This window comes from Marmota marmota, unplaced genomic scaffold, assembly GCF_001458135.2.
Source record: "Marmota marmota marmota unplaced genomic scaffold, marMar, whole genome shotgun sequence".
NCBI classification, from domain to species: domain Eukaryota; kingdom Metazoa; phylum Chordata; class Mammalia; order Rodentia; family Sciuridae; genus Marmota; species Marmota marmota.
The window spans coordinates 7,970,542-7,986,610 of NW_025999962.1; the positions used below are offsets into that span (position 1 = coordinate 7,970,542).

The window sequence follows — 16,069 nt, forward strand, 5'->3', positions numbered from 1 at the left end:
AGCAAAAAGGATCCAAAATAGAACAAAGGGGAAATGCACAGGGCTGGAATCAGTGCTGGGAGCGGGGCTGGATTCTCGGGAGTGACTCTGACAGACCGGCCCTGCTCTCAGAATAATGTGCTGCCAAATCCCTGTGCTGTCTTGGAACGCTCCATAATTTCATCCTTGAACTTGTGTTTTGCAAGCAAATCCAGTGCAAAGGAAGTACATGCGGGAGCAGAGAGGACATACCAGGTGGCATCGAGCAGGTTGAGGCCAGTGAGAATGACTGGCAGTGAGTAGCACAGGTGCCTAGTAGTTGCCCTGGCCACCTGGCACGCACCCACATGGCTGGGCAGCCTGGGACACTGTGGGGCTGCAAGGGGACAGCAGGGGCCAGAATCTGTGCCCAGACTGGCAGCAACAGAAGAAACAATGGTGGTGGCACTTCCAAGCCAACCACGCCAAGGCAAGAGAAGGGGTCCACCTGGAAAGGCACTCCCAGCTCTCCGCCCAAGCACTGGCCAGGTGCCACCCGCCCACCACTGGCCCGCCGCCTGCACCAGGGTGGTAAACTTTGTCATGATATGTGAGTTATTAAAATATAACATGTGAATTATTAAATTGTTAGAAAATAAAAGCATCCACCTGGATGTTGCAATAAAACATAACAGAGAATTTTCCAAAGAGTTTAGAATCTCTGGTTTGGAAAACTGCTGCAACATTGCAAAGCAAAAATCCTCAGGCTTACACATGGAAATTTAAGTAGAACGGTCATCACATTCTATAGAAAATAATTGTATGTTCAGGTGAAGTTTCACTGTTATTGAGGAAGACAATTTTAAGATTAATTTTTTTTGTAATAGAAGAAAAAGCAGGTGACTCACATAAACAGGTTATTAAAATAATATACATGGGCTGGGGATGTGGCTCAAGTGGTAGCCCGCTCGCCTAGCATATGTGAGGCACTGGGTTCGATCCTCAGCACCACATTAAAAAAATAAAAATAAAGACATTATGTCCACCTAAAACTAAAAAATAAATATTTAAAAAATAATAACAGGGCTGGGGTTGTGGCTCAGCGGTAGAGTGCTCACCTAGCACATGTGAGGCCCTGGGTTCAATCCTCAGAACCACATAAAAATAAATAAATAAATAAATAAAGATATTGTGTCCATCTAAAAAAAAAAGCAATAAATATATTTTAAAATAAATAAATAAACAAATAATAACAATATGCAAATCACACTTGGCGAGGTAGTGCACACCTGCAATCCCAGCAACTCAGGAGGCTGAGGCAGGATTGCAAGTTCGAGGCCAGCCTCTGGCTACTTAGTAAAAAGGGCCAGAGATACAGCTCAGTGGCAGAGTGCCCCTGGGTTCAAACCCCAGTTCCACTAGCAAATAAATAAATAAAAATTAATTAAAACATCACAGCATGAACAACTGTTCTGGTCACCTGGGAAGGCTGGCACATCCGCCTGGAGCTCCAACTTTTCTAATTTGTCTTCCCATCATCCCCTTTAGAGAGCTCTCAAAGTGAAACTCCTGCTTCTGAATTACCCTGGGGCGGGGCGGGGCACATCCGGGTCCCTGGCAGGTAATACCTGTGACAAGTGCTTTGGTGTCTGAAGACTGCCGCTCCTACTTGAATGAGGGCGGGGAGCAGTTGCACGTGGGGGGTGGCGTGACCACTAAGCAATACCGCCTCCGCGTCCCAGTTAATCTTCTTGACTGAGATGGGCAGCTAACCCGGGGTCCAGCAGGGTGGGTGGCCTGGCCAGCCCACGGCAGCACTGGGTAGGGCCCAGCGCCGCGGGCCCCAGGGCTCGTTCCCTGCGGCAGGCTGCAGCCTCCTGGCCGCGTCTTCCAGGCGGTGGGGCTCCAGGCCCAGAAGTCCCTTCAAGGCAAGGGCTTAGCGCCTGGGGAAACGGAAGTGCGAACCCCCCCAGGCCCTTGGCCCCTCCCACTTCTGCTTAGCCAATCCTTGTGCCCCATCGTGGAGGAAGGCGACCTGATTGGCTTAGCCATCACCAGGTGTGGGCGTGGTCACATCATGACTGACAGTGGGCCGACTTACCTGCTCCTCCACCCCAACCCGAGCTCCCGCGCCTGCTCTGATCAGCTGGGACCTCTTTCGTCCTTCTGATGGCTCCTCCAAATTCATCTTGACCTCTTCCGCTCTTTCATCATCAAGGTGATCCTTCCGTCTGCACAATGGTTGGCATCTTTCAATGGTCATTCGGCCCACAACACACCAGTTTGGCCACCACCCTTAGTGGCTTTCCATGTCACTGGGCCCCCATCTAGACCCCCAGAGAATGAACCCCTAGAGAATGAACAAGCCCCATTCCTGAGACCTCGAGTGGTGGGTCTCCTTCAGCCTGTCCCTCTTCATTCTCCTCTTTCCGTGCCTGCCACTCTCAAGCTCCTCCCCAGCCAGCCCCCTTGCTGCCAAACCCCTGTTCATCCTAGAGAACTCGGGGTGTCACTTGCTCAGAGGGCTGCCTCTGAGCTCCTGGTTTCACCCGCATCTTCTGGCCTTCTTGCCAACCCCGCCCCAGCACAGTTCACAGTTTATACTTGCGGTTGTCTAACCCAGACTTCCTCTACTTGGTGACCATCTCTGGAAGGGTGGGGACTTATCTGCTGTGGAACTCCGAGGCCCGGCACAGTGTCTGGTACTTTCTAGGCTAACTCAGTGGCCAATTCAGGGCCACTAACTTTAAAAACAGAGTCCCAGACCTTGCATACTGAAGAGATGGAAATGGTCTGGAATGAGGCCTTCGCCTCATCCTGGTTACCTGTGGGGTTGGAGGAGAGACCAGGACAGGGAAGTGGGGGGCAGGGGTGTGCATTTGTGCACATCAGGGGGAGACTGGCTTCAGTTGCAGTGATTTTACAATTTTACTTTTTAAAAAGGAGAATATATTTGGAGCTTCATGTAATTAATAGCTTCCTGTGTAATTAAAAATTAACCGAACAATAATAAATAAATAAGACGTGGCCAGGCACTGTGATGCAAGCCTGTAACCCCAGTTACTTGAGAAGCTGAGGGAAGAGGATTGCAAGTTTGAGGTCTGCCTGGGCAACTTAGCAAGCACCTGTCTCAAAATAAAGAGGAAAATGGGCAGGGGATGTAGCTCAGTGGTAGAGCACCCTGGGTCCAGTCCCCAGTCCTGCAAAACAAACAAATAAGACATGGCCCAGGTCAGGGGAGACAGAGGCGATGGCAACGCCAAGCCACAAAGAAACACTGACAACTTGTGATCCGCTGGTGGGTTCTGAGTCTTCACTTTATTACTATGTCACCAGAAGTCACCACCTTCACTTGGTTCACCACAAATGGACAGATGTCATAAAGGAGGGTGCCACAGGGCCACTGGATTCACTCTTGAGAGACTTGACCAGGTAGTGGTGGGGGTCTAGATGGGGGCCCAGGATGGGGACCACCCTTCACCACACGTGCGCGTGCACGCACACACACACATAGATATATTTGTGGAGCCTTATATTATACATCTTATATATAGAAAATATATATATTTATACTATACACAGGCAGTACCGCTGCGGGAAGGGCCAGGGCACCCAGACAAGGGCTGTGGGCACCAGGGGCTGGGAGTGTCAGGTCAGGGGCAGCGCTGGGAGGTGGCTGGACCAATCCATCCTCCATAAACTCTGGGGGTCAATCCCCCTTCATGCTCCTTAGAGAATCGAAGGAGCCTTGGGCCAAGGGTAGCAGCCCCCAGGGGTAACACACGTGAGCTCTTGGTACATAGGAAGAGCCTGGGGCCCTCAAGAGTCTTTGAGATCGAGATTCACCAGGGAAGGAGGGAGAGGGGAAGCCGACGCAGGCCCCTGGGAATTAGCCCCTCCATTATCACACCTCCAGGTGGATGAGGAGCCACCCAGGCCTGACGGCCCACTGCACAGGATCATGTCAACTCAGGAGGCAGAAGAGAGGGCTCCCCACCTCTTGTTCTGTGCTTGACCTTGGACAGATTACTGCCTTCCTGTCCAGACTGGAGCCTTTCTAAGGGTCCTTGCAGCTCCACACTGTGGAACCCATTTCCAGGGCCTCTTGTGCTTGATGGGGAAGGGGGAGTCCAAACCCTGCAGGGTTGGGCTGAGGGCGAGGTGTGGGGCACTTCTCCAAGGAAAATTTGGAAAAAAAAAAGGAGAGCAAAGGGCATTGGAGGAGCCCGAGGGGATTCGAGATGCCGGGGCCTCGGGCTCAGGGCCCCAAGGGGCTGTGTGCAGACAGCAGAAGGGGGATGAGGCCTCCAGCAGCACTCAGGGGTGTGTCCCGTCCAAATCCTACCCTCGAACATCTGTCACCCTCTGTCTCATTTTCACATAGAACCCAGCTGCTGTCCAGCTGTCTCAGGCCTTCTGCCCCCACTGCCCTCGGGGGGCCTGGACAGACCCAGTTCTGATCCACGCCCACTGCTAGCTTGCCTGTGCTCACGGAACCTCAGCGTCCCTTCTGTTCAGGGGGACAGTGCTGCTCCTTCCCCGCTCCTGGCCCACCTCAGGACCCTTGCTCAGGGGAGCCTTGGGCTCACGGGGGTTTGCCCCACGCCTCCCACCCTCAATGGCTCTGTGTACCTTTTCTGGCTGGTGCTTGTCTTCCCAATGGACCATAAGCTCTGAGGGCAGGGAGCAGGGACCATGCACACCCTCTGTGTCCCCAGCACAGGAACCTGACAACTGGCTGCTGAGAGTGAGCAAGGCAAGGGGTGAAGGGGTCAGGGGGCGAGGGCTCTCTCTCCCCATCCCTGTGGCCAACCCACAATCCCCTCTGCTCTGCTGCCTGAGGTACTGGCTTGTATGCACCGGGCAGAGAGGTGCAGGAGGACGGACGGCACAGACACGCAGCCTCCCTGTCACTTGCAGCTCAGGGTGGAGGAACCTTATGCAAGAGCCTTCCCTCCCCAGCTCAGAAGGGCCCACTATGCCCGCAGGCCCCACCCATGCCTGTGTCTCAGGGGTCGCCAATGCCCTACCCACTGCAGCCCAGTCACCCTGAGCCACTCTGCACCAGCCGCCCTCCCTGGGTCCCCTTGGGGGCTTTGCACTGCCTCCCACAGCAGGCCTCTGGAAGGCCAGGGAAAGATGCCTCATGTCCAGGGTTGCTCCAGCCGGAATCCCTGGCTGACCCCAGCGAGAGGAGGATGAGTGTCCCAGATCAGGCAGGGTATCAGGCACCTGCTGGGTGACTGGGGTCAAGGAACCTAGGCAGCAAACCCAGCTCAGCTCCACCAGCTCATTGGGACCTTGGGCCAGCCCTGCCCCCCACCTGGCCTTCTTACCCACCAGCCCTGGGCATGGACCTGGGGAGCCAGTCGTTTGGGAGACCACAGAGGGAGTTGCTAGAGCTCCCTGCAGGACATAGAGCAGGAAGCACGGGGTCATGGGCAAGCAGGGTGAGCACCCCGGGAGAAGGAGAAGGCCAAGGGTGGGCACCCACAGGAGCAGGCCCCTGGCTTGCAGCAGGATTGTGGTGTCTTGGGGCTGAGGCGCCCATGGCCCCAGGACGAGGACACCACGGAGCCAGGCTCGTGATGCGGGGGGCGGGCAGGGCAGGAAGAGCGGGCAGGCACCATCCTCGGGGCTGCCTGCCCAGCCCTGCCTTCACTGCCAGCCTCCTGAGCCACCTGGGCAAGCAACCTTGACCTTCCCAGGCCTCAGCTTCCTCAACCTGCCAGTCCTAGCAGGTCGGGTGTGTTGACAGGTTCTGGGGGTGACAGCCTGAGCCCCGTGCCACCAGACCTCTGGGCATCACCCCAGCCCTGCCTTGGTGCTAACAGGGTTCCCTCCACATCTCACCCAGCCCTTGACAGGGATCACCTCTGCCTCTTTCCCATGTGTGCCGAGCACAGGCCTGGCACACAGCAGGCGCTCAACAAGCACTTGAGGACACAATGAATGAATGCACCTCACCCCTGTCCCCCAGTCCCTGCTGGGCACATGCCCTGGACACACTTGCAGACTCAGGCAGAGAGAACCCAACACCTGGCTGCTCCCACCCCTCCAGAGCTCCCGGGACCTCAGTGGAACACCTTGAGGCTGTGGGGTGCTGGGCAGGGCAGCCTGGGAGGGGAGGGTGTGGGGCGGAGAGCAGGGCAGAGGGCGGGGGCAGGGCACGCGAGGATGGGGCAGGCGGTCACTGCGGCTCAGTAGCCCTGCGACTGGTAGCCCTGGGGCTCAGTGTCAAAGGCGTTGGCCGGCTGCTGGTAGGTGCCACCCATGCCGGCGGGGTCCGGCCCGGTGCTGGGCTCCACGTAGGGGGCGTAAGGCATGCTGGAGTCCTGGCTGGGGTCCATGTAGTCCTGGGAGAAGAGGGCCGAGTCGGCGCCAATCTGGTACCGCTGGAAGGCCAGCACAGCCTGGCCCGCCTGGGGGCGGGGGCCAGCAGGGACAAGGACAGGTGGGAGGGGTGGTTAGGGGAGAGACAGACAAGAGCCGGGGTTAGTGGAGGTTAGTTCACAGGACACAGGCAGTAGAAGGTCTCAGGCCCTCAAAGCACTGAAGTGAAAGTAAGTCCAACTGGGGGCAGGAGGGCCGTCCTGGCGGCCACCCTGCCTGAGGCCCAGAGGTCACTCTAGGCCACCAAGAAGTCCTGACCTCTACTGTGGAGGGTTAAGATGGCCCCAAAGCCCACAGCCTCCTCCTCAAACTGTGACCTCAGGGCTGCTCTGTGGAATGGGGCAAAAAGTTTCTTAATAGGTCAGAGAAATCTTGGCACCTCCTAAAAGCCATCCTCTGTCTTGCAGCTAGGCATAGACACCTGACTAAGTTTTAGCCACTATGGTGCCCCCATGTTCTCTGTCCCACTCTCTGCTCTGATACCTGGAACACAGATGTGATTGCTGGAGCTTGAGTTGCCAAAATGGACCACAAAGTCCATAAGCTACATTGTAGGAGGGAAGATGGCTGGGTCACTGAAGACCTCAGAGCCACTCCGCCAGTCCTGGGCCCCTCCTTACACCTAGACTTCTTTGAAACCACGGTTATTTGAGATTTCCATCACTTGCTGCTCACTCTAATTCTTGCTGAAACACATGGTCAGAGAAGTTTGGGAAACGGAACTAAATGGAAGGAAACTAGTTTCAGGACCATAGGACTTGCCAGATCCCCACGGGGGAATGGTGGCACCCAAACTTTGCTAACCTCATCTGACCCCACGCCCGGTTCTCCCAGAGCCCAGGTGAAGAGACTCGGCTGTGCACACATGCGTAGGGACATTCTTTCTCATTAAAAGCAATTACACTGTCTTCAGGACAACGACGCTGGTCACTCTGAGCTAAGGGTAAATCAAATTCGCCATCAGAATCCAGCTCAGAGGTCTGGTGACGCCTGCTCTGGGGATCTTCAGCCTGGGGACCCTGCCTGGGGGAGACGCTGTGCTGAGCACCCCGGCTGCAGGGCTGGGAGACGGAGGTCCCCAACTCCTTCCCCACAGGGCCGGGGGGGGGGGCAGCGGGGGCACTCTGCCCAGGAGGCGCCGGGAGCGTGGTAACTAGGTGCCAACTGCAGCGGCCTTGGCAGCCCTTGCTGGGAAGTGGGTGTCACCACAAAGCACCACGGTCCCGAGGAGGGCGGAGCAGACCCGGAGAAGCTGGGCTGAGGCGTCAGGTGGCCTCTGGGGTTGCCCTCGGTGCTGGTCTGGGGTCCTGGCTGCTGGGGCTCGGAGACTGGGCCCTGAGCTGTCAGCAGCCCTAAGGGACAAGGCCTGCGGTCCTGGCCCGTCCGGCACTTCTACTCCCACTGTGGAGGCTGGTCTCCTTCAGAGAGGCAGAGGGCTGGCCCAGATGACCTCGGTGAACCCTTTTCCGAGAGGCTCTGGCCATAGGCAGCGAGGACTGTGGCTGTGGTCAGCCCCCACCCTGTGGGCTCAAGGCCCCATCTGGCCACCACTTCAATGGGCCACAAGTCGGGAGCAGAGGCCAGGCCTGGGCTCCCACTATCCAGGCCGCAGTAGGTGGCTGGGGTCCTTGGACACCTGGCCCTCTTCCTCAGAACAGGCACATCCCTGCAGCACGCCCGCGGGGCAGCAGCCACCTGCACCTGCAGCGCCCCCGGCTCCCGGCCAGGAGCCACCTGGGCTCAGCTCCACCAAGCCGAGGCCCTGCCCTGAGGCCTGGGTGCGCCACTGCCTTCTGCTGCCCTAGAGTAGAGCAAGAGGCAGGCTCCTGTCCAGGCAGCTGAGGGCACCAGGGAGGCCAAGCCTTCGGCAGAATGAGGATTCACAAGAGGCTCCCTCCCAAAGCGCTGATGGAATTGCCCCTGACTGTGGGGAGGATGAGTGAGTGAGTGAGTGAGTGAATGAGTGAATGGGTGAATGGGTGAATGAATGAATACAGAAGCTGACATTTATTGAGCATTCTTGTGCCAACCTTGAAAGGTTGGTCCATTATTACCTGTCAGTCCAGGAATATGGACTGAGGCTCAGAGAGGTACAGGGATTGCTCCAGGTCACACAGCACACAAGAGCAGAACCAAATCAAAAGGCCTCTGACAGTCCAGGCCAGGCCCCTCTCGGCAGCCAGCCTCCAGGGAGACAGTAAGACCATCCTTCATGCCACAACTGTGGCCACAGAGATCATACGGTGCCTGCAGCTCAGCACCTTGGACCATGGACACCCTTGGCAAGCCCGTGGATGGAGTAACCTCCAGCCTTCTAGCAGCCTGTAGCCCATTGGGGAGGTTTTGGTGTCTGTCTTCCCCTCCCAGCCTGGGGGTTCCTGGGGAGCAGGATCCCTGTCTAACTCAGCACTAGGCACAAGATAGCTGCTCAATAAACGTTTACTTAATGAATGAAAGGACAAAGAACGGACAAAGGAGCAAGGAGTGAAGGAATGAGCCAGGGAGGGTCTGACTCTTCCAGCCGTGCCCTGTCCTGGGGTCCCAGGTATCTTTGGCACTAGGTGGGCACGGGGCTCCCTGCTCTGCAGGTTGGGGCTACGGTTGTGCCGAGGCGGGGAACAGTGTGCTGTATTCCTCCTGGAAGGTAAGGTCCTTGAATCTGCGCACGGCCAGGGCTGCAGTCAGGCTCTGCCAGGAGAGAGCAGGGGTGAGGCCGCTGGAGCGGAGCCGGAGGGCAGTGGTGCTAGCAGGGAGGGAGGCCTTGGCACCTCGGCCAGGTGCTTCAGATAGCCCGGAAATGCTGGTGTCCCCTCACCTCCGCTCCTCTGTGGGCCCCACCTCTGGGCTAGCTGCCTCCAAGCTCTGCCTGCAGGCAGCGGGGCCCAGTTCTGGGTGCCCCTCTGGACTGAGATCCCGTCTCCCACCCAGACTTGAAGACATCAAAGCCTAGAGTGGCCCTGGCTGGCCCACGGGGACGGGGCTACCGGTTTCCTCTCCAAACTCCAGCTCCAGATATTGTGCTGTGGGTTGGGTGTCCCCAAAGAAAGTGCAAGTCCAGGGACCCTCGAGAAGAGACAGAAGTCACTGCAAGAGGGTGGAGGAGCAGGGAGGGCTGGGTGCACGCAGCCTCGAAGGTCTCCTTGCAGGAGGCTGGGCAGGGACTGCGCAGCGGGGAAGGGACAGCCCTTGAGGGGGGCCTGGAGCTGGGGTGACCCTGGATCTCAGGGAGAAGAGAGACTTCCTAGACTTGCGGGAGGCCAGGCAGGGTGCCCACAAAGACCCAGTCTCCAGCCTGGTTCTCAGGGGCCTGCTCTCTTTGACTCACAGGATATATATTTTTAAAAATGTGAATAAATTACCAACACGTGAAGATCAGATTTCATGTGAAAATTTAAATTTCTTGTTTCTCTGGAAAAATTTCTGCATGGCCACAGGCGCTTTGCAGAGGGGCCCCTTAGAGCGCACACGCCACCTGGCCACTCACCTGCTCTCGGCCCTGCCTGGACACCAGGGTTTGTGACCCCCCCACCCCACCGGCCATCTCCAATCCCCTCATTCTCCAGATGGGAAGACAGAAGCTGGGGAATCAGAGGCAGCCCCACCGTGTGAACCGGGTCTCCTGAGCCTGGGAACCTTGAAGCCCCACCTCCCTGTCTAGGGCTCCACCTTCCCATCTGTAAAATGGGATGATAAATACCATCCAGAGAGCCCAAGAGTTTATGACCTTGGGGCAGCTGCTCTGAATCAAAGTGAGGGCCTTGGCTGTGCCCAGGGCGGCAGCAGGGCTGTGAGGCTGGGCTGTGAGGCTGGGCCTGCAGGTGGAGCTCCAGAGGCAGCCAGAGGACCTGCGGGAAGGCTGCCCCCTGGGGGCTGGGCCTGTGGGTGCTGTACTCACCCAGGTGAAGATGGAGAAGAAGGAGAAGGCGATGGCGGCCCGGGCGGCGTCCGTACCCTCGTTCAGTGGGTTGTCCTTGGGCTTGGAGACCTGCCACTGGTTGGCCAGGTAGCAGAAGCCCACAAACCACAGGAAGGCCCAGAAGGCTGGGGTCCCGGGGGCCAGGCAGAACAGTGAGGGTGCAGAGCGTGAGGGACAGGGTGTGTGGAAAGCAAACAGGGAAACCGAGGAACAGGGCAAGTTCACAAGCAGGTCTCCCCCGCTCCCCACCCCCCGGCGGGCAAGGCAAGGGGGAGGGGAGCAGGAGAAGGTGCAGGGGGAAGGGAGGAGGAGGAGCGGGAGGATTCAGTCAGAGGCAGAGGGGGAGGCCACAGGAGGTCAAGCCAGGGTCAAGTGGACAGGGCAGGGTGGGGCAGAGAGGGAAGGCCACAGCAGGGGGGAGGGGGAGGGAGGAGGAGAGAGGGAGAGAGAGCAGTCAGCTCGGGCCAGTGTTTCTCTAACCGCCAGACACCAATTTATAGCCACGTCCCTGACTAGGCCCACCTGAGGCCAGCCACTGTCCAGGGAGGAAGGCTGTGGCGCCCCTGCTCAGGCTTCCAGAAAACTAGTGGGGATTTGGGGGAAGAGGCTGGTGTGGGGGCAGCTCCGGGGGTGGAGCCTCACAAAGCCCCCTAGTTCAGAACGGGCCCTCTGAGACCTGGGGTGAGGCTCAGAGGGGTCTGTGGTAACATGATCTACCTCCCCGGGGCACTGCTGGGGACCCCTGGGGCTCTGCGGGAGCTTGAGAAGCATTGATTTGCTTGTGGCTCCTTCTAGAAGGCCTAGGGAGCCCCAGGCCTGGAAACCGGGGGAGTTCCCTCCACTGAGCAGATTCTGCAACTCACAGGACACCGTCAGGGGGCCGGGCTGAAGGTCACTTCTGAAGGGCAAAGGGTGGCAGGTCATGTCATGCTAATACCAGAAGAAGGGGGTCGGGCTCCAGGGACCCACACTGTGTGCCAGGGTCCCATGGCCCTGGCTTAATTTTCACAGGCTCCGCCAGGAGGGGGCGCAGCAAGGCTACTCTGGGGTCTCAGGCCTTGCCAGCCACGTGACCCTGAGTCTGTCCCCTCACCCGCCTTCACCTCGGTTTCCTCCTTGGAAAATGGGGAGGGGGCGGCGGCCACGTCCCCCAGCAGGGCTCACCCGAGACGCCGATGTCGGACAGGACAGCCTTCTTGCGGTCCTTGACGCTGCTGATCTGGGGGAAGTAGACGTCCAGGGCCAGGTAGAGCAGGCAGGTGAGGAAGGCCAGCACGCCCACGGCCACACCGTAGCTGCAGGCGCTGGCGTTGCGGTTGTAGATGCAGAACTCCTCGCCCTCCGAGGGGCTGTTGAGGTAGCCCTCGTTCACGATGGAGCCGAACACCACGATGGAGAACACCTGCAGGGGTGCGGGGTGAGCCTGGGGGGGCGCTGCCCCAGCCCTGGGACCTGCCCCCACCCCTCTGACCTCTCTGGGCCATGGGACAGGCGGTGAATGGGCATTTCAGAGAGAGGCCCAGAGGCCCAGAGATGCCCACCACTAGGGCAGCTTGCCTGGGGTCACACAGAGCAAGTAGGGTCAACTGCTTCCTTCCTGAGCTGCAAGCGCTAACCCCTAGCCAGAGAAACTGTCCTGGGCCCTGACATCAAGGTCCCCTAGTCAGGGCCCAGGACAACAACAAACGTGTTTGTTGCCTTAAGACTTGAGTTTGGGGGCAGTTTGTTACATAGCATCAAGGCTGGACTAGCCCCAGAATGGGGAGCCTTTGGCCCTCCTAGTGTGAACATGCCCAGCCCCACCCCACCCTTCCCTCTGGGGTCTCAGGCTGTGTTCAGTCCCTGCCCTGTTGCCAGGGCCAACAGCAGTACCACATGTGCCATCTCATGTAGATCCTCATCGGCCCCCAGACAGGCATGTTTCAGCTGGGTAGGCAGCAGCTGAGGTGGCCCCAATGACCCTGCATCCAGCAGTGCATGACCTTGTGTCCCTAAGGTCCCTTGAGAGTGCTGGACCTAGCAATTTACTTCTAACGGACAAAAAATATGGCAAAGGTGATGAGGTCTCCCTCCTGGGTACAGGTCACGAGAAGCCCTGCCCACCCCCAGCTTGTCCCTGCACCAGTGGTGGAAGCCAGCATGGTATTCTGAGCTCCGGAAAGAAACAGCCAAGAGCCCCCAGGAACTGAGACCCCCCGCAGGCTGGATTCCTCCAATACAGCGTTAGTGAAGTTGAGACTGGATCTGCCCCTGGGGGGCTGTCAGATGAGACCAGGGCCCCTGGCGGGTGCTGTGGGTATGGCCCTGTGACAGCCCTGGAGGCAGCAGCACCCAGCAAGGCAGAGCCCTGCCCCACAGAAACTGTGAGGCAGCCGTGTTTGTTGCCTTAAGACCTGAGTCTGGGGGCAGTTTGTTACACAGCAGCAGCTGTTGAATACATCAGTACCACCAGCATTTTACCAATGTGGTGATGAAGGCATGGGTATTAGTGAACGTGCCCAGAGACACAGCCTGGGATGTGGCACAGCTGGGCTCTAAGCCCAGGGGACCCGACACCAAAGTCCATGCTTTTTCCCTGGGCTGCCTGCCTCCCCGGAAACCACGAGGAGGGGACCCAGAGCTGAGGCACATACACTCCAGAAGATTTGGCCCCAAGTGTGGCCGCCGGTGGCAGACCTGGCAGGGAGTGCTATCGTCCAGGTCCACTTGTCTTTACTTTCCATTTTTTCCTGAAAGGAGGGCATGATCAAAAGTGGAGACCCTGGGCCAGGACACGATTTCCAGCCGAATGCGCACTGGCAGAGGGACCGAGAGAAACGAGCAATGGCTCGGCCGCGCTAGGGTCGTCGTTCAGCCATACGGAGGGACAGATGAAAGGTGTGGAAACCAGGGAGAACCAGGGAGAGGTGGCGAGCATCCGGCGGGCAGCAGGGAGAGTGCGCCCCCGCCACTGAGTCAGGCACTGGTGAGGAATCGCAAGCTGCGCGAAGGTGGCCGCAATAAAAAAAAGGACCCGAGGCGTGTCCTGGATTGGCCACAGCACCCATCTGCTAGACCTGGTTGGGAGGCCCCTGGCGGAGGCAGGGCGTCCTGGCTCACGGCTCCGCCCACCACGGCTCCGCCTCCTCTCCATCAGCCCCCAAACTAACAGGGCAACAGGTGCAGCCCCAATGGGCAGATGTCCTGGCGTCGCCAGCACAGGCGGGAGAGGGCCCAGGTCTCCGGATTCCCGCCAGAGCTCCTTTCACCTGGCCAAGCAGGTGCTCAGCCTCAGGGCATCTGCAGAAAGCGTGGCATCAGAGGCACCAGCAGGGAGAAAGGCCTGGAGCGGCATCAGTGCGACTGGATCAGGCAGCTGGACCCGAGTCCAAGTCTGAGGCTCAGAAGACAGAAATAGAGTGACAAGAAGCCAGGCTTCAAAACAACTGTCAAAGGGGCTCCTGGCCACCCCTCAGGCAAAGCAGACTCTGCACACTGCAGGGAAAGGTGGGCTCCTATGAACTGTGACTTTGAGCCCTGGCACTGCGACAAGCTCCAGTTTGCAACCAAAAACTGCCAGGGCAGGAGTCTGAGGTCTAGTCCTGCATGTCGCCAGATGTCACCAAACCATCAGAAAAGAAAAGACTCTTGGGGGGCTGGGGTCTTGGCTCAGAGGTAGAGCACTTGCCTAGCATGTGTGAGGCCCTGGGTTTGATTCTCAGCAAATTCTCAATAAATTAATAAAATAAAGGTCCATCAATGTTAAAAAAAATAAAAATAAAAATTCTTGGTTAGAGAAAATTTTTCACACAGACCTGTCAGACCCAAAAATGAGGCCTGCTGCTCACACTGTGGGATCCTGGGCAAGTAATTTGAGCCTCAGATTGGTCCTTTATAAAAATTAACTTCTTAATATGGAAAGCAGTATGAGATTTCTTGGAAAATTGGGAATGGAACCACTATTTGACCCAGCTATCTCTCTCCTCTGTCTATACCCAAAGGACTTAAAAACAGCATGTCGCAGGGATACAGCCACATCAATGTTTATAGCAGCACAATTCACAATAGCTAAACTGTGGAGCCAATCTAGATGCCCTTCAATGGATGAATGGATAAAAAAAACAATGGAATATTATTCAGCAATAAAAGAGAATAAAATCATGGCATTTGCAGGTAAGTAGATGGATTTAGAGAAGATAATACTAAGTGAAGTTAGCCAATCCCAAAAAACCAAATGCCAAATGTTTTCTTTGATATAAGAAGGCTGATTCATAGTTGGATAGGGAGAGGGAGCATGGGAGGAATAGATGAACTCTAAATAGGGCAGAGGGGTTGGAGGGAAAGGGAGGTGGCATGGGGTTAGCAGGATGGTGGAATGTGATGATCATTATTATCCAAAGTACATGTATGAAGACACAATTTTGGTGTGAATGTACTTTGTATATAACCAAAGATATGAAAAATTGTGCTCTATATGTGTAATAAGAATTGCAATGCATTCTTCTGTCATCTATAAATAAAAGCATAAAAATGGGAATAAAATATGAAACACAGTATATTGCCTATCATAGGTTAGAAATTTAATAAATGTGATTTTCTTCTAAAAAAATAAATCAACTTCTTGGCTGCAGTGTAGCTCCGTGGTAGAGCATTTGCCCGGCATATGCAGCACACACACAATTTAAATGGACCTCTCCTCTGGGGAGACTTAGACACACAAATACCAAGAGCCAGGCAGCATCCCGTAGGCAATTAGTAAGGGCTCACTTCCTTCTCCAAAGGCCCGGGAAAGAAGGACCCCTTTGGGGCAATACTTCCTAACAGACCCACATTCCCTGCGGCTGGAAAAAAGCCACTGCTGCCTGAAAGAACCCCCTCCCAAAGCAGGAAAACTCAGGCTCCCAAAGGCCAAGAGGAGAGCCTGGGAGGGAAAGCAGAAGGCGGCAGTCTGGGCCTTGGGACAGCAGAGGAGGAGCGGTGAGACTGGGTCCTCTTGGGGGAATAAAGCAGGCAGTCCTTGGAGAGGCCAGAAGGAAAGAGCTGCATACGTGTCCCCAAGAGGGGAAGCGCAAGATCAAAATACCTGGGAGGGACAGGGCAGCTCAGCTCAGGACAGCCTCCCGCCCCAGCAGGCTGCAGTGGCCCTGTGTTGGGAGGGCCACCAAGGCTGGCCTGCTGAGACCCTGCTGTGGGGAGCTACCAGTGGGGCAGGAGTCCAGCCGCTTGCCCAGCGGTGGCCCCGGGCAGTGACTTAACCTCTCTCGGGTGACTCCAGGAGCCACTGCAGACTTAAGAGCTGTTGAGAGCCCAGATCTGACTTAGGTTTGAAAAGAACCTAAGGGGGTAGTGTGGGGGGAAAGCTGGGGGGGAGGGGCTGCGCAGAACAGGTAGGAGGGGCAGCCCCAGGAACATGCCAACAGACCCTGCCAGGGAACGAGGGGGGTGCTGAGAAGGCGGGCTTGGGAACAGATGGCGCACACCCCAAGATGCCACGTCCCTGAAGGCCAGGGGTCCAACATGAAGACCAGGCTCAGGAGGGGAGGGAACGTCTCTAGGAGCAGCCCCCCAAGAACAGGCCAGGCCTCAGGTTTCCACTGCTGGGCCCCCCACAGTAGGAGGCAGGAGGAAGGGGGACTCTCTCCGGCCACTGGGTGTCCCTGGGACACTCGCTCTGGGTTGGGCCGAGTTGGCACCGGAACCAGAGTCCCTCTGAAGCCAAGGTTCCAGAGGCCAGCCAGCCTCCATGAGTGACTCGTTAAGGCACGGCGAGGCACGCCCAGGGCACCCCAGGAGCCACCGGAGAACGCCTGGGGGAAGTTCACA

The 16,069-nt window shown here is 57.1% G+C and overlaps 1 protein-coding gene across 6 annotated transcripts in view; it reads right to left on the minus strand.

The window, feature by feature from the left end:
- Positions 1-1,382: 1,382 nt before the first annotated feature.
- Syngr1 (synaptogyrin 1) overlaps positions 1,383-16,069 on the minus strand; it is a 20,107-nt gene continuing 5,420 nt past the window's right edge. For 2 of the 6 annotated variants that reach the window (XM_048803124.1, XM_048803119.1), the window contains exons 2-4: positions 11,432-11,669; positions 10,247-10,392; positions 3,250-6,380 (exon numbers count right to left, since the gene is read on the minus strand). In XM_048803124.1, coding sequence (XP_048659081.1) covers positions 6,159-6,380; positions 10,247-10,392; positions 11,432-11,669 — 606 coding nt within the window. In that variant the 3' untranslated portion in view covers positions 3,250-6,158. Of the gene's footprint in view, positions 2,190-3,249; positions 6,381-8,339; positions 9,040-10,246; positions 10,393-11,431; positions 11,670-12,139; positions 12,167-16,069 lie in introns of those variants that run through there. The other 4 variants (XM_048803125.1, XM_048803123.1, XM_048803120.1 and 1 more) reach the window with 4 other exon arrangements.